The 24,232-nt window shown below is 38.5% G+C and overlaps 1 protein-coding gene across 4 annotated transcripts in view; it reads left to right on the top strand.

The window, feature by feature from the left end:
* The window catches only part of DNAI3 (dynein axonemal intermediate chain 3), a 142,214-nt gene that overhangs the window by 85,042 nt on the left and 32,940 nt on the right, over nt 1-24,232 (top strand). For all 4 annotated transcript variants that reach the window (XM_015144182.3, XM_077953440.1, XM_077953453.1 and 1 more), the window contains 10 exons: nt 3,002-3,183; nt 4,073-4,177; nt 6,226-6,375; nt 7,516-7,715; nt 12,083-12,199; nt 15,421-15,611; nt 16,391-16,515; nt 17,892-17,981; nt 19,482-19,568; nt 20,454-20,582. In XM_015144182.3, coding sequence (XP_014999668.3) covers nt 3,002-3,183; nt 4,073-4,177; nt 6,226-6,375; nt 7,516-7,715; nt 12,083-12,199; nt 15,421-15,611; nt 16,391-16,515; nt 17,892-17,981; nt 19,482-19,568; nt 20,454-20,582 — 1,376 coding nt within the window. The remainder of the gene's footprint in view (nt 1-3,001; nt 3,184-4,072; nt 4,178-6,225; nt 6,376-7,515; nt 7,716-12,082; nt 12,200-15,420; nt 15,612-16,390; nt 16,516-17,891; nt 17,982-19,481; nt 19,569-20,453; nt 20,583-24,232) is intronic.

The following is a 24,232-nucleotide window of genomic DNA, read 5'->3' as shown; positions in this document are numbered from 1 at the left end:
GAGGATGGCCTGACATCCAGGGGCGTGGGTGCTGGAGGAGATGGGAGTGGATCCTGGGAGCTGGGGAGAGAGTCCTGGGGGCAGATGCAGCGCTGAGACTGTGTGGCTGATGATAGTGATACGAAAGGTAAGAAAACAGGAAGAAGGCTTGAGAAAGGGAAGGGCAGCAGGCAAAATGCTCCTTTGTCCTCTAGTGTCCACCCTCCTGGGGCATGCTGCTGCTGAGGACTGGCCTGGGGTGCGAAGAAAGCATGGGAAGACCAGGGATGGAAGCCTCTTGAACCTCTCCTCTCTCCTCTTCTGAGAGCAATACTGGGACTGGCAGCCAGATGGGAGGAAAGGGATTCCCTGCCCACTTTCCTGTGTCCAAGGGTTTATTAATACAACCGAGAAGTCACTATTTGAAAAATGTGAGGAATTGAGTAACAGTAAGTTTGACTGTGAAAAAGAGAAGCCCTAAAGAACAGAGATCCCTATATAGGCTCAAGGCTCAAGGGAAGGTTTCTTTTCCCTCCCCTCCCCTCCCCTCCCCTCCCCTTCCCTTCCCTTCCCTTCTCTTTTCGACAGAGTCTCGCTCTATCACCCAGGCTGGAGTGCAGTGGTGTGATCTCGGCTCACTGCAACCTCCGCCTCCCAGGTTCACGCCATTCTCCTGCCTCAGCCTCCCGAGTAGCTGGACTACAGGCACATGCCACCATGCCTGGCTAATTTTTTGTATTTTTAGTAGAGATGGGGTTTCACTGTGTTAGCCAGGATGGTCTCGAGCTCCTGACCTCGTGATCCACCTGCCTTGATCAGCCCTAAGGGAAGGTTTCTTCAAAATGAGAGACCATTGAGCAAATCTGCATGCTGAGGGAAAGTGGCATGGAAGTAAGAAAAGCTGAAAGGAAAGGAATAGATTATGGGGCCCTGGCGGCTGAGGAGGGCAGGTCCTCTGTGTGCATAAGGGCAGAAAGGTGGTGCCCATTTTAATTAGCAGGTGGGCAGGGCTGCAGGACCCAGCAGGATTCAGTGCTATTCAGACCCTGTTTTCTCTGTGAAATAGAAAACCAGTCACCTGGTAAGAGAGAGCAGCAGGGGAGAGGGTGAGGTTGGGGTGTTTTAGGAAAGCAATACAGGCTAAAAGCCTAAACAAGTGGTCATACCTTCCAACCAATAATTTCACTTTTTAAATCTATCCCAAGAAAATAATTTGAAATGCAATAAAAATTTATAAACTAGATATTTGTTTGTAGAATTATTTACAATAATTCTATTGTAAATTAGAAAAGAAATTAGAATGCTTACCAACACGAGAATGGTTTAAAATTATGCTATAGAACTCAATTCATCTAAAATAATGTTTTAGACAGATTACTTAATGTCATTGTAAAATACTTGTGACATAATGGTAAATATTAAAAGCAGTATTTAGAAGTTCATATGAGGTATATATGGAGTGACTAGAAGAAAATAAAGCAAAAAATATATATATATTTTTTATTATACTTTAAGTTCTAGGGTACATGTGCACAACGTGCAGGTTTGTTACATAGGTATACTTGTGCCGTGTTGGTGTGCTGCACCCATCAACTTGTCAGCACCCATCAACTTGTCATTTACATCAGGTGTAACTCCCAATGCCATCCCTCCACCCTCCCCCCTCCCCATAATAGGCCCTGGTGTGTGGTGTTCCCCTTCCAGAGTCCAAGTGATCTCATTGTTCAATTCCCACTTATGAATGAGAACATGCAGTGTTTGGTTTTCTGTTCTTGTGATAGTTTGCTGAGAATGATGGTTTCCAGCTGCATCCATGTCCCTACAAAGGACATGAACTCATCCTTTTTCATGGCTGCATAGTATTCCATGGTGTATATGTGCCACATTTTCTTAATCCAGTCTGTCACTGATGGACATTTGGGTTGATTCCAAGTCTTTGCTATTGTGAATAGTGCCACAATACTTGTGCGTGTGTCTTTATAACAGCATGATTTATAATCCTTTGGGTATATCCCCAGTAATGGGATGGCTGGGTCATATAGTATTTCTAGTTCTAGATCCTTGAGGAATCGCCATACTGTTTTCCACAATGGTTGAACCAGTTTACAATCCCACCAACCATGTAAAAGTGTTCCTATTTCTCCACATCCTCTCCAGCACCTGTTGTGTCCTGACTTTTTAATGATTGCCATTCTAAGTGGTGTGAGATGGTATCTCATTGTGGTTTGATTTGCATTTCTCTGATGGCGAGTGATTATGAGCATTTTTTCATGTGTCTGTTGGCTGTATGCATGTCTTCTTTTGAGAAATGTCTGTTCATATCCTTTGCCCACTTTTTGATGGGGTTGTTTTTTTCTCATAAATTTGTTTGAGTTCTTTGTAGGTTTTGGATATTAGCCCTTTGTCAGATGAGTAGATTGCAAAAATTTTCTCCCATTCTGTAGGTTGCCTGTTCACTCTGATGGTAGTTTCTTTTGCTGTGCAGAAGCTCTTTAGTTTAATTAGATCCCATTTGTCAATTTTGGCTTTTGTTGCCATTGCTTTTGGTGTTTTAGACATGAAGTCCCTGCCCATGCCTATGTCCTGAATGGTATTACCTAGGTTTTCTTCTAGGGTTTTTATGGTTTTAGGTCTAACATTTAAGTGTCTAATCCATTTTGAATTAATTTTTGTATAAGGAGTAAGAAAAGGATCCAGTTTCAGCTTTCTACTTATGGCTAGCCAATTAGAAAAGAATTTTCAACCCAGAATTTCATATCCAGCCAAACGAAGCAAAATATTAATAGAGGTTTTGCTTCTTGAGAGGTAGTATTATGGGCCATTGTTATTTTCTTATTTTTTAAAAAATGTTTTTGGCATTTAAAAAATAATGGATATATTTACTTTAAATACAAGAATAATAATTTTAAAGTCTTAAAATTTTAACCAAGATCATTATTAAAACCAAGCAATTGCATGTTTTCTAATGCTAATATTTTAAGTGGTCATATTTAATGTTCACATTCCACTTTGTCTTTCCTAGGTCATCCAGAAATTTATCCTTTAGTATTAACCACCAAGACCCAGGAAATATTTAACTGCCGAATAGATGAAGATATCACAGATGAACAACCTTATAAGCTTATCAATAAAGAGGATATTTTTGAGGACCTGCGCAACAGAGCTGCAGTATCTGATTTCCACCCAGTCAAAAAAATTGTCCAGGTAAGCACAACATCCCTCTTCATTTTCAGTCCTACCTCAAGAAGTTCCTGGTACATAATAACAAAAGTTGGAGAGGTTGTTGGTTCAAATCTGACCCCGTTGCTTTGGGCAAGTGCTAGCTTGCCCACCCCTGCATGGGAATCCTGTTTGATGATCCTCTGTGAAAAGCAAAATTCCATCAATGACTTGTTATCTAATCCCACACCCAGAAAAAGTCATCCTTGCCCAGTTTTTGTTTTGTTTTGTTTTGGTTTTTGAGACAGGGTTTCACCCCTGTCTCCCAGGCTAAAGATGCAATCATGGTTCACTGCAACCTCCGCCTCCCAGGCTCAAGCAATCCTCACATCTCAGCCTCCTGAGTAACTGGGACCACAGGCACAGGCCACCATGCCCGACTAATTGTTGTTTTTGTCGAGACAGGGTTTTGCCTCGTTGCCCAGGCTGGTGTTGAACTCCTGAGCTCAAGTGATCTGCCCGCCTTGGCCTTCCAAAATGCTGGGATTGCAGGCATGAGCCACCATGCTCCGCCTTTGCCCAGTTTTAACTAGAATATGAATCTATCCTTATTTTCCGCTTTAATTAATTCATAATTTTGGTTCTGATTTATCTCTAAGCATGCTACAGAGCACAATACCAAACAAAAACTGCTTTTTTTTTTTTTTCCTGTTAGAAGTAAAAGTGCATGTAAATTTCCCTGGATGCATTATATTTTTAAGAGCTTTTTAAAGTTAATAAAATAATTTTGCAATTTGATGTTATCAGCCATAGATTAGCGCAACGGTTATCTTCTATAATTGGTTGATTAGAGAAATATGAATTTTGTGTTAGTGTCAAAATAAACCAAGTGACCACTGAACATTAACTTCCTCTCTCAATTATATTTTTGTAGGAATATCCTGGAAATGAGCTTCTGCTTGTTTATGACAAAGACTTCAAATATGGACTTAACTTTTATCTTATTGGAACTGAAGAGGGCAAAGAAAACTATTTAAATGTGAGCAAACCCCAAGGCCTTGTAATTTGTTTGTTTTTGTTGTGGTTGTGTTTGTTTTTGATACAGGCTCTTGCTCTGTCACCCAGGCTGGAGTGCAGTGGCACAATCATGGTCACTGCAACGTGAACCTCCCAGGCCCAAGCGATCCTCCCACCTCAGCCCCCCAAGTAGCTGGGACTACAGGCGTGCACCACCACGTCCAGCCAATTTTGTTTATTTTTTGTAGAGATGAGGTCTCACTATGTTGCCCAGGCTGGGCAATTTGTTGATTAGCAGAAGGAAGCGGAAGCGGTACCTCTGAAGGATCCCTAAATATAGTGATTATTATTCTTGTTTAGTTTGGTTTCTTTGGGACCCAGATCAGGTTCTGGCACCTAGAATAAGTAAGTAGTAAATGGGGGATGAACTAAATCAAGTATCTCAGGGTAACAGATTTGCCCTTCATTGACATCATGAGAGAGGAAACAGTGAGTCTGGAGTATCGCTTTCCTAGTTCTCTTCTTGCCATCTCCACAACTTTGAGTAAGTTTACTGAGCCTCTCATCTGTAAAATGGTGACACCATTATTGCACATTTCCTGGGCTTTCATGAGGATTCATATAGGTAAAGCCCTTTGTTCAAGGTGTGCAAGAAAGGTAACAGATGTATGAGACTCTCTTTCTGATCTTCCATCCCTGTTTGGTCAAATTGAAGGAAGCAATTTGGGAGGTTTGGTTAAATTGTTTGAGAATGACAGAGAGGTTTGTGTGGCTGTCCAATAAGCAATAAGAATAAAGGGAAACCATATAATTAAAAAATATCTAGGCTGGGCACAGTGGCTCATGCCTGTAATCCTAGCGCTTTGGGAGGCTGAGGCGGGATTACTTGAGACCTGGAGTTCCAGATGAGCCTGAGTAACAAAGCAAGATCCTACCACCACAAAATATAAAAATATTAGCCAGGCATGGTAGCTTGTGCCTGTAGTCCCAGCTACTTGGGAAGCTGAGATGGGTGGATCACTTGGGCCGGAAAGGTGGAGGTTGCAGTGAGCCATGATCATGCCTCTGCACTCCAGCCTGGGTGACAGAGCGAGACCCTGTCTCAAAAAGAAAAAAATAAATAAAAACTAACGGTTTACAATTAAAAATCATCTTTCATTTAGCCTTAACATTTTCAATTTTATTTTTATGATTGCTGTTCTGTTTTTAATTTCTTATTGTTATGAAATATTTTAAATGTATAGAAAAAACTAGAGAGTAGTATAACAAATATCTACACTTCATTATCCAGAATTTTAAAACATTAATTTTTATTATATTTACTTTGAAACTTTTTAACAAAATAAATAAAAATTACAGACAATATTCCACTCCCTCTCGTATCCTCCCTAATTCCGTTTTCTTCACTCCTCCCTATGAGGAACCATTATTCTAAATTGTTACATACTGTTCTTGTCTGTGGTTTTATACTTTTACCATATATTTATGTTCCACAAATAATGGATTTTATAGTCTTATTAACTTAACATTCACATTAAAATTGTGTCATTTTTATACTCAGTCTGCAACTTCATTTTTCACCAAATTATAAAATTCTAGGATCTATAAGTATCAGTACATTTAGATACCATATATATGTAGATAAAATTTGTTCATTATAACTGCTCTATGGAATTTTATTTTATGGTTTTACCACAGTGTCATCAATCCATTCCTCTATTGATATTCATTTGGTTGATTTTTTTTTTAGTATTACAAATAACGCAGCAGTGTGTGTGTGTATGTATATATATACACATCTATATATAGAGATGTGTGTGTGTATATATATATATATCTTCTTGTCTACTGTCTTTTTCTTCTTTCTATATTCTTGAGATCTCTTTCTTTTTTCTTTTTCCTTTCTTTTGCTTTGTTTCCTTTTCGTAATTCAAAAGTATGAATTGACAAAAAAAAGTAAGAAAGTGCTTAATGAATTTATATTAAAGTAAAGTTTGTTGCAAAATATGTACATATAGCTATAACCTAAACTTGGGCATATATTGTAGAATGCTATTTATTTTACTTTAGCCCCCAGAAGTATCAGAAGAACAAGAGGAATATAAAGAATATATTCCTGAAGATGTGTATATTTATAAACCACCTGTCTCTAAACCATGGGTTTCTTTGGGCAGTGAAAAAGAAATTGAGGAAGAATCAGTTACGGAATCTACAAAGCAGGTTAGAGGGTTAAATATGATCTGTAATCATTACCTCCCTGTAGCTGAACAACCCTTATTCCTGAGAAATTCATAAGGTTTACTGTGTTTGCTGTGGAGGCATAGTTTTTGGTGTGCTGTTTTGGTTTGCTTTTATAGAAGAATGGTCATTGTCTTAAGTGGGTGTTATGGGTTGAATTTTGTCTCCAAAAAATGGTATATTGAACTTCTAACCTCCAGCACCTCAGAATGTGATTCCATCTGGAAATAGGGTCATTGCAGGTATAACTATTTAAGATGAGGTCATACTAGAGTAGGGTAGGCCCCAATCCAGTACGACTGGTGTCCTTGTGATAAGATGGCCAGGGGAATGACAAAGAGGGAGAATGGCATGTAAAGAGGCAGGCAGAGGCTCGAAAGATGGATACACAAATCAAGGAACACAAGGATTGCTGGCTGTCACCAGAAGCCAGGAGAGAAACAGGGAACAGATTCTTCCTCAGAGCCTTCAGAAGGAAACAACCCTCAAACACTTCAATTTCAAACTTCTAGCCTCCACAACTGTAAGAGAGTAAGTTTCTGTTGTTTTAGGCCACCCTATTTGTAGTACTTGGTTATGGCAGCTGTAGGAAGCCAATATAGTGGCATTCCCTCTCAAAGGAACTCCTGTGAGGGGGAATTGTGTGTGAGTGGTTTATTAGGAAAGTGCTCCAGAAGAGAACACGACAAGCAGCTGAACAGGGATATGGAGGAAACCTTGCCAGGCTGCACTCTCAGGCAAAAGTCTGCAGAGGGAACGCTTCAGCCAAACCCGGAGAAGAACTCTGGAGTGTAAATTACACCTCAGAGTTGTTCCAAACAGAAGGCAAGGAGAGGGGTTTATGTATCCCTCCTGCCAGTCTACCATTAGTCAAGATGAAACTACTAGTTACTTCCTGTTCTTTGCACCTGCTGGCAAAGTGGTCCTAATAGCCCTAGAGCAGCACTCCAAAGAGGAGGAGCAGGTGCTGCTTGTGCGAATGGAAAGCACACAGAGCTGGAGGCGCTCACAGAAAGTACACAAAGGGCTCTGAGCGGATCTGGGCAGAGTACTAACATTGCCTACACGTCAATTTTTCTTCAGGGACTTCATTGTGTTACCTTTACTGTTTACATGTTACAGATTACATATATGATTTCTCGAAAACGAAGTGAATTTGGTGCACCAATTAAGTTTAGTGACCAGAATGCTTCCAGTGTAAAAGATGCCTATATTGAATGTACAGCCTACCCAGATAAAAATTTTACCCTTAAACAACTTGAAAAAGATGTTGGCATGCAAGTAATCCCCCAAATAAAGGACATAAGCACTCAGACAAAATGGTAAGTATGTGATGGGTGTATGTAATTTTATAGCCAGTTACAGTAAAATCTGATAACTTCCATTATTATTTTGAGAGCTCTTTATAATAAATAGAAATGGATTAATGATGATGACACATAGATCTCCACAGAGTAATTCAATTCAGGAAGATCTAATTATATTCAATAATGCCTTTAAAAATCGTAACAGGAAAATGAGATACAAGTATAGAAGATTGTAAAGACTGGAGTAGGAAAATGAGTGATGCTGTTAATCATGACAGTGCTGGTCATCTGTCATCTGGCATATTACAGTTGTCCCTCATTGCTCTGTTCTACCTCCTAAGTCATCATTCTTAAACATCAAATCAGATGGTGTTACTTCGTTGTCTAGGTTTCTTCTCTGGCTTCCATCACTTAAAAAATACATCCATCCAGAGCCCTTAGGATGGCATATGAGGTTCTCCTTCCTCCATGACGAGACACTGTCTGCCTCTCCAGCCCCATCATCCCTTGTTCCTAAACAAGCTCTTTGTGTGCCAGCCCTATGAGGGTTTCCAATTCCCAGAATACCTGCGGTTCCACCTCTTCCTGCCTTTGCCCATGCTGAATCTTCCTCCTCTCTGTAAATGGTAATGATATTCTTCTAATTACTCAGACCAAAACTTTGGGTTTTGTTGGGTCTATCTTCAAAATTTACCCACTGCTATTACCTTAGACCATTCATCATCATCTCCTGCTTGGATTACTGTAATTCCTTCTAAGTGGACTTCCTCTATCCATCCTTTCTCTCCTGCATTCTGTTTTCCATAGAGAAGCCCTGGTAATCCTATTAAAATGCAAGTCAGATCATGTCATTGATCAAAACCTTCCAATGACCTGTCATCCCAAAGGAACCTACGAGGCTTCATATGATCTAGATCCTTTTACCCCTGTGTCCTAATTTCCCACAGTTCTCCCTGCTCATCCATCCAACCACACTGACTTCTTCATTCCTTGATTTACCATGCATACTCATACATGATGTGTTTGCGCTTACAAGTCCTTTACATAGAATGCTCTTCCCTTGTGTTTATTCCCTCCTTCATTCAGATCTCTGCTCAAATGAGGCATTCCCTGACACTCCTATATAAAAGCAACAACTCAGCTGGGCACCGTGGCTCACGCCTGTAATCCCAACACTTTAGGAGGCTGAGGTGGGCGGATCATGAGGTCAAGAGATCGAGACCATCCTGACCAACATGGTGAAACCCCATCTCTACTAAAAATACAAAAATTAGCCAGGTGTGGTGGCGTGTGCCTGTAATCCCAGCTACTTGGGAGGCTGAGGCAGGAGAATTGCTTGAACCCGCGAGGCAGAGGTTGCAGTGAACCGAGATCATGCCACTACACTCTAGCCTGGCAACAGAGCGAGACTCCATCTCAAAAAAAAAAAAAAAAAAAAAGTAACAACTCCATTACCATCTATCCCCTTACTCTATTTTTCTCCATTGTGCTATAATCACTTGATTTGTGTTTTTTATTGTCTCTCTTCTCCTCACTCTGCCCTTGGAATTTAAGCTCTGTGAGATAAAAACTTTGTATATTTTGTTTACTGCTATGTTCCCAACTCCTAGGACAGTTCCTGGCATATATTTATTAAATGGTGGGGAAAAAGGAATGGAGGAGGGAAAACAGGAAGAAAAGGATATAGGTAAGGAAGAATGTACAGAATGATGACAGACTTGAATTCACTGTTAAGTGAAGAGCTATGAAATATACAATGAGACAGGTCATGACGAGGAGAAGCAGGGCTCAGCAACATGGAATGCAATACAGAAGATACTTTTCAGATCTGTGTGAACTAACAGGTTAAAAACCATGAAAATGCAATGTTAAAGTCAGGGCACATATATACGGACTCCAAAGGTTGGGCCAAGAAATGAGTCAGAAACAAGAGAAGAAGATGAACAGACAGGCCAAAACAAGAGGAGGTAAAGAGAAAGGCAAGAATTGGTAGTCAAGTCCTGGCAGGGAAGGAGGACATCAGACATCCATAAATATCAAGAAGTGAGTGCAAGAGAGGAAGGAGAGAGGTGATATATTAGTACCAAAGGAACTTGAATTTTGAGACAAATTTCTAAGTCAAGCCAGCCAGAGATTTATTTTATGTTCCTACTAGGGTACAGACAAGTCCCAAGAATGAGTCAGCCAGGGTAGACTCAGTAGGTAGACTCAGAATACAGATGGATAATAATAATAGTGGCAGTGTTCCTACGTAGAAGGAGTAAACAGATGAGAAATAAGGGAGGTCTTGACCCACAAAATGAAAAAAAATTTTTTCGAAGAATTAAAAGGAACTCAAATGGTTTAAACCTAGATGACTGGGAGAAGGCTGGTACTTCAAGCAGGAAATTAGGAAGGGTAGCAGGTATGAGGTGGAGAAGGTAGGATATGTGATTATATTGGAGGGAGTCAAGAAAAATCAAAGATGAAGTTCGAAGAATAATGACAGTGAAAGCAAATGCCTAGTGTTCCCACCACATACCAGGCATTCTTCTAAGTGCTTTACACACATCAACTCAATCCTCACAACTGCTGTCTGAGGTAGGCACTATCCCCATTTTACAAATAGAGAAACTGAAGCAAAAAGAGGTTAAAAATGAAAGCCCAATGTTTTGGGCATGATTTAAACCTGAAGCAATAATGAATAGTTTAGCTGAAAAACAACAAAACAAATCATATTTTGAAAATAAGAGTGACTCTTAGGCATGTTGCTACTTTGATAAAACCACCAAAAAAATATCTTTTTTTTTTTTTTTTTTGAGACAGAGTCTCACTCTGTTGCCCAGGTTGGAGTGCAGTGGCGCGATCTTGGCTCACTGCAAGCCCCGCCTCCCGAGGTTCATGCCATTCTCCTGCCTCAGCCTCCCGAGTAACTGAGACTACAGGCGCCCACCACCATGCCTGGCTAATTTTTTGTATCTTTTATTAGAGACGGGGTTTCACCATGTTAGCCAGGATGGTCTGGATCTCCTGACCTCGTGATCCGCCCATCTCGGCCTCCCAAATTGCTGGGATTACAGGCGTGAGCCACCGCACCTGGCTTTGTTTTTTTTTTTTTTAGTTAACCCTGTCTAGAGAGTAGAAATTAAAAGGTGAAGCTGAGATTTGAACCCAGGTCTCTCTGGTTCCAATACTAATATTATTTCTTTCTACCACTCTTCCTTCTGCTATGGATACTGACCTAAACAAGGGGAAAAAAATGAATTATTCTAGTAAACATACTCAAAACTCCCTTTTCCGCTTTGTCTGATTACTCTCCATTTGATATATTACCTCTCACAGAGACATTCTGCATTGTACTGACATTTGTTCAACAAACACAAATACTACATAGTATTTTGTTGAGCACTTAAAATGTGGTAGGCACTGTTTTTAAAGTTTTGCATGTATCAACACATTCAATCCTTACAATGACACTAAGAACTAGCTACTTTAAGAATTTCATTTATAGATGAGAAAACAGGTACAGAAGGTTAGATAATTAGCTCGGGGTCACATAGCTAGTAAATGATAGAACCAGGCTTCAAAGCCAGGCAGCCAATCACCAGAGTCCACACTCTTAATGATTGTGCCATGTGACTTTTCCAAGTTCCACATGCCGAGATCAAGGGCTCACCCAGTCTAGTACTTGAGACTGACAATAAAGCCCAGAGATACAATGCCATATGACGTGTTCACATACAGAGGCCACTAAGAGCATACTAGATGGAGCAAGCCTTCCTGCCACCATCACTGCTGAAATGTATCTTATTCCTGGTTTTGTATGTTTAGAGCAGAGTTTCTCAACCTCAACACAATTGACATTTGGGGCTGGATAATTCTCTTTGAGGGAAGGCTGTCTTGTGCTTTCTATGGTGTTTAACAGCATTCCTGGGCTCTATGCACTAGACACCAATAACATGTCTAGGTTGTGACAACCAAAAGTGTTTCTCGACATTGCCAAATGTCCCACGAGGGGGTGAGGTGGACACTGACTTAATGAAGAGATAGAGAGAACGATAAAGATAGCAAAACATTAATAATTGATGAATCTGGGTAAAGGGTGTATGGGAATTCTTTATACCCTTCTTACAACTTTTCTGTAAGTTTGAAATGATTTCTAAATAAAAATTTTACAAAAATAAGATCTTTTTGATTATGTTGGAGAAAAATTCATGCAGACTTTGAATAGTGGTCAATATCAGTTGTCTAGGATAAAGATAATTCAATGTACATAATTTAAATATAAAATAAGATAATATCCTAACATCTTTGTCACAAAGACACACTTTTGACCTGTTGTGGCCCATATTTGCTCTTCTTTGACCTAATCTTTGGTATTGAATTTTCTTTTAATATATTAGGACATATCCTAAAAATGCTACTACACAATATTATCCAAGAGAATTCTCAGAAGAGGAAAAAGAGACACTCAAACAATCGAAGCCTTTGGTTGATTTTCTTAACAATGCATCCATAAGGTAAAAAATTGCGTATTATAAATTTTAAAAATAAAACATAAAATGTATATGTTTACATAGAATAACAGGTTTAAATAAACAATCTCATATATGGTATCTAGATAAAAAGTATGAAGACAGTTGTCAGGTATGACACATTCTACAGATTCTCGGTATTTCTTTCCTTTCTATTGCTATGCAACATCTTAGCCCTCTCAAGCTAAGGCCACATCAAACAGTGTGAAGAGTTAAGTGTGTGAGGATGTTTTCCTAATTGCAAATTAACAATTACTTGTATTTACCATGGTTACTTTTATGTAAGTCTTTTTCTCCACTCCTAACTCCTCTTCTTCATTAACTTTTTGTAGGATGAGGAGAATGCTGTGGACGTTATGATGATGATAAGTATTTGCAAAAGTATCTTTGTAGATGAGAACCTGAATTTAATTCAAATGTCTTTTGGACATTTCCCTCTTATCACCAATTCCTGTGTTCCTGCACTCTTACTGGCTTTGAAAGAGAAGCATCTTCAAAATGTACCCTAAGCTGTTAGTAGGACCCTGGGTAGAGTTCTGGGGCTTCTAAACCAGAGAAACAACTTGACAAGTTCTCATCAAGCTGATACTAGAGTTTAGAGAAGTGGATCCAATGGAGGACAAGTCTGTCTGTTATATTCGATAGGCTGGTTTCTGTTTCTTTCCAAAATGAAAAACTTGGTAGTCAAGTTCATATATAGCCCAAGTTAAGCTTTTTTATTTTTAAGAAATGTCATTGGTTCTTTCAGACTGCATTAAATATCCTGAAAATTCCAACAACTTTCAAAGTTGTTACCTATACCGAGGGAGACTCTGGCTCAAAAATTCAGTTAATGATTCAGAGAGAACATTATTTGCCACTCATTCACAGGAAGGATGCTATAATTTTTCCTATATGGGCAATGAGGTAGAAATAAGAAAACCTGAGTTTCCCCCTCCCCTTATCAAAATTTAGTAGTCATTACAATTTTTCCTGTAAGAATAATAAAAATGAGAAGTTTGTTTACATATAATCAATATCCAGAGAAAACTAGATATTGAGGTAATAAAAAAATGTTCAAAATAAATCCACACTGTATATTATCTTTAGACCTGGACTTTTATTCTTCCCTCTGAATTGCCATGCTTATAAAGAAAAGAATAGTGGACAGCTTTATGATTCCCTCCCTGAGATGTGGGAAGGAGAAGCCAGATCTATAAGAAGAAAGAGGAAAATTGGCACAGGAATTATAATAGTACTGGCCAAGAGTAAATAAGAAACCCATGTTTACATCACTGCAAATGTAACTTCCAGCTTTAAAACTGCTTAAGGTTTATTCAGTAGTTTTTAATTAAGGTAAGCCTGATTTTGTTCTGGAAGAAAGCCCTTTTAGAAATGGGAAATTTCTTTCTCATAGAATTTTATCTAAAACAAACTTAAGGGAAGCATTATTTGCAAAAGAAGACAATGATATGAAATGAGAGAGAGGAACTTCAGGGGGATTCACAAAACAACTAAGAAACCTTCCTTTCAGAGTTAAAATTCCTAGACAACAGTTTTACCAGCCTCCAATTTGTTACTCTCAGGAGCCACATGGTTCCAGGAAAGCAAGAAACCGGAAACCAGAAGAAAGATGTGTTTTCACTTCTTCTGTTTGAATTACTTCCCCATTCTGGCTGAGGAGGTAGAATTAGGAAACCAGAGCGAAAGCCACGTCTTTAACTTTTCTCATGAGAATTCCTTTCTCATTTAGGCTTAACCAGAAAGAAATATAATTTGGAAAATGCTTACTAATGCTTCTACTGGAAACTGTTTAAGTCTCGATAGTCCTCTACACAGGGTTATTCAGTGTTCAATGTGCTTATGAATCATCTGAGGACTCTTGTTAAAATGCAGGCTCTGACTCAGTAAGTCTGGGGTGGAGTCTGTGACTCTGCATTTCTAACAGCCCCAGGTCATGTTGGTGGTCACTGGACCACACTTTAAGTGGCCAGGTCTTAGGAAAGGGGTCTATTTTGAAAGATGAAGTACAAGAAGAATTTAACCAAGAGAGGACTCAATTAGGCAATGATCAGTGTAATGATCAATGACAGGGGTATCAAATGGTTCCCTTTTTTTATATTTTAGGAGTATCTATTTTTACTGTTTATATTGAATTATCTAAAAGGTTTTTTTCTTATTTTAAGAAATTCATAATTGAGAATCACTTTTTCAGCTTACCACACCTATATAAAACCAAGAAGTTTACAATTTTGATCATTAGGGCAAAACCTTGGGTGGCATTCTAATTGTGGGAGGCTCTTAGCAACTTTGGGAGAATGCAGAGCTTTCAGACCTAAGCATAAAGAGGGACAATCATTATCATAGGAACTATTTTAAGGCAGGAGCCTGTCAAACCAAGATCCTTAACTATTAGCAAATGATCCTAGCACTCAGATGGTATCTTAAAGGAACAATATTAGTATTTTTAGCAGGATAATTTTTCATTTTGGGGACTGTCTCATGCATTGCAGGAGGTTTGGTAATGGAATTAAACACAGTAGCACCTCCCAGGCATTGTGACAACTAAAACTACAAACACACACACACACAGACACACATGCACACACTTCTAAACTCCAATTCTTCCCTTGTTCGGAATCTCTTATTTGTTGTTTTGAATTATGTATGTATTGGGGCTATCCTGTTTAGGATAAGTGATCATTTAGTACAGAATATGCCTAAGAAAATTGCCATTTGTGACAGTTGGGGCTTTCCAGGAAGCAAATGACATCAAGTTAGAGGCAGAAGTTTACTGAGGATTACACTGTGAAAAATAGAGGAGTAGGAGACAGGACCAGGAAGGTAGAGCATCAGACAAATTCTCAGCCTACCCAGCAGGAGCTCCAGAGCAAAGACGCCTGCTGTGGGAGTGCTGCACAAGGAGGACTGGCCAGGCCCAGCCATCCCTGCAGCTGCATGCTCAGGCATTGACCTGGAGAGAGTACAGCCTTGGCTTGGAAACTGAGGCAGATCATGAAGTTGCTCGAAGTTCTGAGTAACATGCCACCATGATTTTTTTTCTCTTAAGTCATTTATTTCAAATAAGGTTAATCATTATTGCCAAGTATAATTGAGAATTATTTTTTTTTGTTCAGTATAAATGAAGGAGGAGGAGTTGTTAAGATAGTCACATTATTGGATACTAAAATCCAATATCTTAATTGCTTTTTATTTTTACAAATTAGTGTTGAAATAGCCCTGCAGCAAAATGAAATCACGAACACATTTATTGATGACTGGAAACACCTCGCAGAAGAAGAAGGCACCTTTGGGGACAAGACTGATACTCACCTGAAAGAGTACCAGTCCTTTACCGACCTTCATAGCCCAACGGAGAAAATGATTACCTGTGTCTCGTGGCATCCAACTATCTATGGTGAGATGGAAATGATGGGGATCCCCTTTTGTGATAACACTGAAATTGTCTGTTGCTTTCATATGTAAAATTGCAAACTAGCTCAATGTCAATAAGACACCTTCCATTTGCTCTGTGCTCACTAGGTACCTGCCACGTGCTTTCCACACCTTCACTGCCAGGTGTCCCCCCAACAACCCTGTAGGACACACACCTGTCATCATCTCCGTTTCACAACAAAAGGACCCAAGCTCAACTCAGGGAAGTGACTTGCCCAGGTCACCCAGGTGGCATATGCAGAGTCTGGGTTTGGCTTTGGCCTGTTGCTCTCCCAAAGCTAAATTTCTTCCTCCTAACACTGCCTTTCTGACGACTAGACAAGAGAGGAAATGTGCCTCCTTTAAAGAGCTCAGCAGCCAAGGGAGGTAGGTAGGGTTGTGCAAAGGTGGAAACATGGAAAGAGAGATATTTGTCCTCTTTCTTCCTCCTTTCACCCTCCACTGGCCCTTTCCTCACAAAAAAGAAACAAAACAAGATTTTCTTTTCTTCCAAAATCTTCTGAGTCCCCTGTATATCTTATATTAACAGTACATGTCAGTTTGGACCAGCCAGATTTCAAGTGCTAAATAAGTGACATGTAACTAGTGGCAACCACATTAGCCAACAGAGCTCTAAGAAAACTCTTGGTCTCCTATGGACAAAGTGAAAATGAAGAGTGGCTGTGTAGAAAAGCAAAAGCTAGAGACATCTCTCCATATATAGTTGTTGCCAACTTTAATTTCTACCTGTGTTTCAATCAGGGCTAATAGCTGTGTCGGTGGCCGTGCGACTTTCTTTTGAAGACAGAGTTCACTTTTCTGGTAAATTATTGCTGCAGCCATCACTGATTCTTTTCTGGAGCTTCTCTGATCCTATACATCCTCAGGTAATTAGGAAGAATTGCCCATATAGCCTAAATTTTCAAATACTACTTTCATGTATACCTTTAGCAGTTTTTATTGCAAAGTACTTTATAATCATGTAATGTTGTAAACATTTATAAAGTTAGGCTTTCTTCAATGCAGAACTTGTCATCATTCAGTTTGAGCAAAACTAAAGTTTACAATTTGTTTATTGAACAAATCAACATGCTATTTTTTTCAAAGGTTGTAAGAAGAATGTTTAAACTATTTTTAAAACAAACTCTTTTATGGACTTTACTTAAATACCAGTTGGTCAAATGCAAATAGATTTTAGTTTCACATGAGTTTCCTCAATTCCAAGGATCACTGGATAATAAATAAAAGTGAGTGTGTGGGAGAGCACTGGGGAGTGGTATGGACTGCGGCCTTGGAGAGTGTATTACCTGTCTCTAGGCTGGCTGCCCTCTTGTTGCCAGGTGATCCCATTGTTAAGAGAATTGAGAAATTTGGAATTTTGTATGAAATCGCCCAATTTTAAATAGCTCAACTAAAACCAAACCAAAACACACAGAAACCCCACTCAAACCAACCAAAACACATAGCAATTCAAATAAAATGAGGCTGAAGGCTGGGTTTGCTACACAGGGTTCTAGTTTTCATGGTCTGCTCAATAAGACATCTGCTTCGTGGGTGGGTGGTATATAGTGTTAGATTAAGTTATTTCAATGTTTTAAATATAGTAATATTTTGTTTCTAAAAAGTATTGCATAATCAAGACTTTCCCTAATAAACCCTGGCCTCCCCTTCTTCCTTTTTCCCAATTCATTTGAATTAAGGTAGTTTTACTGTAATAGATTCTAAATACTTTAATTATTATAGACCCAGAGATCAAAATAAAAGATCTCTAGCCCTTTCTTATCAGCCACAAAAACAGTGCCACTCTCTCACTAGAGTTTTCTAACCTTTCTACCCTGTAGATCTCCTCTCCACTCCAGGAGTGCCTGGCTCACTATTCAGCAAGCAACAAAACAGACACAGATCCTGTCCTCACAGAGCTTCCTTTCCATGGTTTTCAGGAACACGAATTTCATAGTCTTTTTGTTTATAAACATTGTAACATGCTCCCAAAATAACTACAGTTTGTTTCTAGAGGGGTGGGTTGGGGGATACCTGGGTCCCCTTGAGAACATACTCACCGTCCCTCATATGGCCAATGTGCACAATAAAATTCAGCAAAAGCAGCTTTTAGTTCAGAGGCAGAACTCTGAGAATAGACTCTCTACATACCTTGCTTATAGATAGCTATAAAATTAGACTTTTAACTGCCTTAATATTATTTTCTAGCCATGATCTTAATCTGTTTTCTCATTATTTCATGAATTTGCTGGGTTTACTTTAGTTAATGCTGGAGAGCCCAGATGACATCTTCTGCTTCAAGTTCTGTCCGAGTGATCCTAATATCATTGCTGGAGGCTGTATCAATGGGCAGGTACTTAAATGGAATTTTTTCAGCTATGTATTAATGTAGACAAACTTTGGTAATAAGTTTTGATTGGGCAGTTCCTTGGACTTAAGGATTCAATTCAGCAGAAGGAAGGCATGCCAATTGTGTGCCAGACACCACACCAGGAAGCAGGGTATAGAGACGTGTTACACATGGTATCAACTCCTGAGGTGTTCACGGGGTAACTCAGCTTCAAAACTGAAACAGAACTGGGTGAAATCTATTTGTGTTGCTGGGACCGAACCACATATTGTATAAGATTCCATGGAAGAACAAAAGCTACAAGCATTACTACCTCTTGGAAAAAAAGGCCTCTTCTGAAATTTCCTTGGGAGTAGGAGTTAGGGGGTGATCCAGAACTTAAACAGAAATTCACTAGAAAGCATACATACATCACTGAATTTATAGATAGATAGATAGATAGATAGATAGATAGATAGATAGATAGATAATATGTAGATAGATAGATAGATACTATTTGCTTTTATCTTCTTTTTAAGTTATCTAATATCAAATTTAGATCCTATCCTCCAATATCCTGTTTCTCTAGTGAAGCAAAACAATCGTAAAGCTGTTTTATGGTCAAAGTTTAAATTCATTGTGACTGAGTGGGTTTGACCATTAAAAGCGTATATGATTTTTGTGTGTGTGGCTTGAAAAACTTCCTTGCGGTTAAAATGTAAATGCCTGCAGCTTCCATGTCCATTTATCCAGAACCAAAATAACCAGGAAAACAATTTTTTCTCCCTCAGTTTTGTTCAACAATAACTGAGGGTCATAATGACTCAGAGCCCATCCTCCAAGCCCTGCAAATCCTGAAATGCCTTTTTCACTCATTACAAAGGTAACGTGACTTTATTTTAGAATATTCAGAAAAGCACATGATGAAAATAAAATCACTTACAATTCTGTACTCCTAACATTTTGTTAAAACTTTAGTGTACTGAAATACCTTTTAGTCATTGGAAACCTAATTTAGTGTTACATTTCTACCTTATCCTGACTTTTTTTAAAAAAATGGCCATCTAGATACATAAGAATTCAGAGTTGGCCATTCAATTAAATCGAAATCATCACTTCCAAGTCTTCTTTGGACAGTCGGGTGTTTGTACTCAATTCTGGAGTATGGGCTGTTTTTTCCTGGGTCCAAAGCAACGGTCCTTACAATCACAGCACATTTCCAAAAACAGAGGAAGAACTTTTCCCAAAGCAAAGGGAATTGCATGACATTTATTTTGGATTTTTAAAAAATACTGGCATTTATTAATGTGAGCACAAAAATGAAAATGCTAAAGATACTTTTACAGAGAAGAAAACATTTTTATACTAGCTTTAAAAATTGCTGACTTACTTAAGATACAAGCTAAATTTGATTATCCCCTACGGTGATTGACTTATCAGGCTACAAACCAATAGTTAAAAGAAAATTAAGACTCAATTAGATATTTTCTGAAAAGGTTATGATAACATTTATTTCTGTTTTAGATTGTCATGTGGGATATCACCGCACATGCAGATCGCATAGAAAACATTAAGGGAGGTGGTAGTAGAAGTAAAAAAGCCACACTGAAGGTAAGCTTTTTAGAACATTTCATTTGCAAGTTTTTCCATTTAAGAGTTTATGGAAAAGTATATAATATAGTTGCCAAGGCTAATAAAAACTCAAGAGAAAAAAGGAAAAAATAAAAGAATGTTATTTCCCAAGCCTTCACCTGTGCTTGTGAACACGCTCTGAATCACTTTTATGTGGGCCCTTGATTAAAACACAATGAATCGAGTTGCACCATCTACCCAAGGATATGAAGTTCTGTCTGGTTGTTATTGTTAAACGAAATGAAGGGACCATGTGACTTGCCTAAAGTGAAGTGATTGAAAGAGCACTGGACAGAAGAGCAGATACCCAGGCTGTGGACCGTAGTCCTATGAGTTTGGACGTGCCACCTCACCTCAGCAGGATAGCTTTTCTCATGTATAAAATGAAGGGGTTACATCATATTTGATGATAATACACCATGGTTTTGTGGGGCTATGGATTCTGTTAAGAGGGTTGAGAAGATTCCTCAGCTCCCAACTCCATACCTACCAACCATATTACACATCTACTCCAGCTCAATTCTTCAGCCTTAACATCAACAAGTCTCTTACCAAAGAATGGTGAGATGTGGCCTTCTATAGGCACAAAGAAATACTCCCTCTAGAATGAGATGTCTCATTGATTCTTTATGGAGTAGGTCAATAATACTTGCTAAGTTTAGAGATACAGTCTTAGACCAAACTGAAGGGGAAAGTAGATAATCCTATTCCCTAAATATATGATATATAGAAACACTAATTTATGATTTTCCTTGAACTAGTATATCTCTAAATTGTTAATTTTAATTGGGATGATGAGTAAAGTATGAGTTCATTCATCAGCCCTCTGAAATTAGCACTTAACTTTCTTTTAATATTTTTCAGCCTATGTTTCTCCTTGAACCGGAGAGTAATAAAGAAGCAAAGTATATCAGACACTGTGCAGTCTCTTCAATAGAAAATGGACATAAGAGAGTAATTACAGATATACACTGGCTGTCTGACACATTTGAGGTGAGACTTGATGGCCTTATACCTTTCTCCTGCTGAATTATACATTTTCAGATTTTATGCAAAGATGTTTCAAGTCAACAATTCATTTACACTTAAATTGTGAAATAACCAGGAACTAAGCATCAAAAAATTGGGTTACTGTTGCCAGACCGGTATCTGAGCTGGAGTAAGAATAAGGCCAATCTTTCAACTCAATTGGCTTCTAACTAAAAAATGTGGATGGTGTCAACACTGAAAAAGACAATGGTGGAGAAAATGAGGGCTTGATGTGTAGAAATGAACTGCAAATATTTTACACCCTTAGCATGTATGAATTTAAGATTTATGATCTCAGATATTTGGGGGAAGGGAACCCTAAAGATCTGTGACATACCATGTAATTTTGCTGGGCACAATCTGGAATTGAGTGTGCGGAGAGGCTGGTGGGTGAAAACTAGTTGTGCAGTCCATGAGCCCAGCTGACTGCCCAGCTTCTGCATTGGCGTTTGTCTTTATGGTTGTATACTTACTTGACTATAACCTCACAAAGCATGGGGTCTATAAATTTGGAAACTGGCAAGTTCCCCAAATGTTTCCCTGAAGGGCATTAAAGATCTACTATGTACTTTGAAGAATTAACAGGTGAAATATCAAGAATATTCTGAGAAATTAGAGTTGTAAGAGGTGATTATCATTATACCAGTTGTAAGAGGTATTCAAATGGATGATGCAAAGCAATGATACTTTTAAAAGTCATAATGAACCAAAATAAATAGCCCACATATAGTTTCTGTGATATATTAAAAGTTTACATGTAATAATGGGAGTTGTAATACAAGTAAAGGAACTTCATATCACTTCCATTTCAATGCACACCATGCATGCAATTTCATTGAGATGATTTTAAATTTAAATGAAAATAACAGGCCGGGCACAGTGGCTCATGCCTGCAATCCCAGCGCTTTGGGAGTCGGAGGTGGGGGGATCACGAGGTCAGGTGATCAAGATCATCCTGGCTAACACGATGAAACCCCGTTTCTACTAAAAATACAAAAATAAAATTAGCCGGGCGTGGTGGCGGACTTCTGTAGTCCCAGCGACTCGGGAGGCTGAGGCGGGAGAATGGCGTGAACCCAGGAGGTGGAGCTTGCAGTGAGCCGAGATTGCATCACTGCACTCCAGCCTGGGCAGCGGAGGCAGACTCCAGACTCCGTCTCAAAAAAAAAAAGAAAAAAAGAAAACAAACAAAAAAAGAAAACAAAAGAAAATAACAAATCATATAAAAATACAGTAAATCAAAATAGAATATCAGACTCTGGAATGAAGATAGTTTTCAAAGATAATTAATGTTGAAAGAAATCAGAAAGGAATGATTGACAGATTCAAAATATACAAATATAAATTTCTAAGTTAAAAAATAATGAGAGGCCGGGCATGGTGGCTCATCCACGCCTATAATCCCAACACTGGGAGGCTGAGGCAGGAGGATGACTTGGAGTTTAAGACCAGCCTGGGCAACATGGCTAAACCCCATCTCTAAGTAAAAAAAAAAAAAAAAAAAATTAAATAATGAGAGGGATAAAGAGAGGTTAATTAATGGGTGTACAAATATACAGTTAGATAGAAGAAATAAGACCCAGTGTTTGATAGATTAGTAGGGTGACCATAATTAACAATAATCTATTATACATTACAAAATAGCTAGAAGAGAATAATTTGATTGTTCCTAGTATAAAGAAAAAAAAATATTAATATTTAAGGTAATGGATAGGCCAAATACCCTGATTTCATCTTTAAACATTTTATGAATGTATCAGTATATCATATATACCCCCAAAATATGTCCATCTGCTATACATCAATAAAAAATAAAAAGTAAAGAACAAATAACAAAATGGAGGAAAATATTTGTACCAAATATGGTAAATATAAAAATTTTTGATAAATAAGCAAAAGACTTAAAAAATAAAACAATAAATCAACATGAAAATCATTCAGCCATTCTAATATCAAAGAAATTAATAGTAAGGCAACAATAATGTACCATTTTGGATTTATTTAATTTTTAAATGAAAAATTTGATTAATATATTAAAAAAGAATAAAGTGGTGAAACCAGAACACATTGCTGATTTCAACATAAAACTTTTGGAATGCAGTTAGTCAAGGTGGTTCTTAAGTCATCCAGATTTTCAAATTGTTTGACCAGTAATTCCAGTTTTAGAGAATTCATACTAAGAAATGATCCAATTTGTATATCTAGATACAAAATTATATGCATACCTTGAAAAATCATGTCAAAGTGTTTCCATGAAAGAAGACTAGAAGAGATTGTAAGGCAGAATTATATATGATTCTAAAATATTCTGTTTTCCAAACTTCTATAATACTGTTATGTTTTTGGAGTTTTAGTCATTAAAACATAAAACCCCAGAGCAAGCACATCTCTGGGGTCTCTGACTTCATTATAGCAGAAAAGCCTCAGTAGAGAGAGAGGTAACACCATGCAGGTTCTGGAATGAGTGGAAGTTGGTAGTTCAGGCCACAGAGATGTCCATCAGGTCTGTGGTTGCCTGGCTTCTGGATGCCTGCAGACATGACCTGGGCACCACCTATACCTTCCCCACCCCTGTTTTTACCTAACTTCATTTGCTGCTAGAAGCCCCACCTCTGTTTATTATTTTGCTCATCAGCTTTATCAGGAGGTTAGAGCACTGGGGAAAGTCATGTGTTTCCCTCTCAATTCCAGAGTGGCATCTTCACAGGTTGTCTCAAAGCCTGCTGCCTTCTTTGAGAGCTAGTGGGTTGGAATTTTGGACCTTCTAGGACCTGAGGAACCATAAACCCTCCTGTGAATCCTCTGTGTGCATGCGGTTATGCCCGTAATTACAAAAAAGTCAGGTCTTACAACAGTCATGGCACACTTTTATTTGGTGTCTCATTTAACATTTAGCCTCTTTCCCATTGATCTTACCTGCTTAGCAACCTCATAAAAGCACCTATGTTCTACTGTATGATTCAGTGAAAAATTGTCAGAGCCTACATTTCTAATAATAATGGATAATGAAATGGTGGTATATCATCCGTATATTATAAAAGGATTCGAATAATTTATGAGGCTGGGCGCATGGCTCATGCCTGTAATCCCAGCACTTTCAGAGGCTGAGGTGGGTGGATCATTTGAGGCCAGGAGTTCCAAACCAGCCTGGCCAACATGGCGAAACCCTGTCTCTACTAAAAATACAAAAATTGGCTGGGCGTGGTGGGCACATGCTGGTAATCCCAGCTACTCAGGAGGCTGACGCAGGAGAATCACTTGAACCTGGGAGGTTGAGGTTGCAGTGAGCTGGGATTGTGCCACTGCACTCCAGCCTGGGGCACAGAGTGAGATGCTTTCTGAAAATAATACTGTATAGTTATATATATATATAAAATTTATGAATATACAGGTAAATGTTCAAATTATGTGGAGTGAAAAATCTCAGTATAAAAATTTATATGCATTCTAATTACAACTATGTAAAAATGTTTCTGTGACAAAAGACTAGACGAGAATATATTGCAGAACAGTATTTAATTTTAAAAACTATTTCCCAAACTTCTGAGATAGTGGTATGTTCTTTTTTTTTTTTTGATACAGAGTCTCGCTCTGTTGCCCAGGCTGGAGTGCAG

The sequence above is a fragment of the Macaca mulatta genome, chromosome 1, assembly GCF_049350105.2.
Source record: "Macaca mulatta isolate MMU2019108-1 chromosome 1, T2T-MMU8v2.0, whole genome shotgun sequence".
NCBI classification, from domain to species: domain Eukaryota; kingdom Metazoa; phylum Chordata; class Mammalia; order Primates; family Cercopithecidae; genus Macaca; species Macaca mulatta.
The sequence above is the reverse complement of the archived record's forward strand: the minus strand, read 5'-3'. Positions and strand labels throughout refer to the sequence as shown.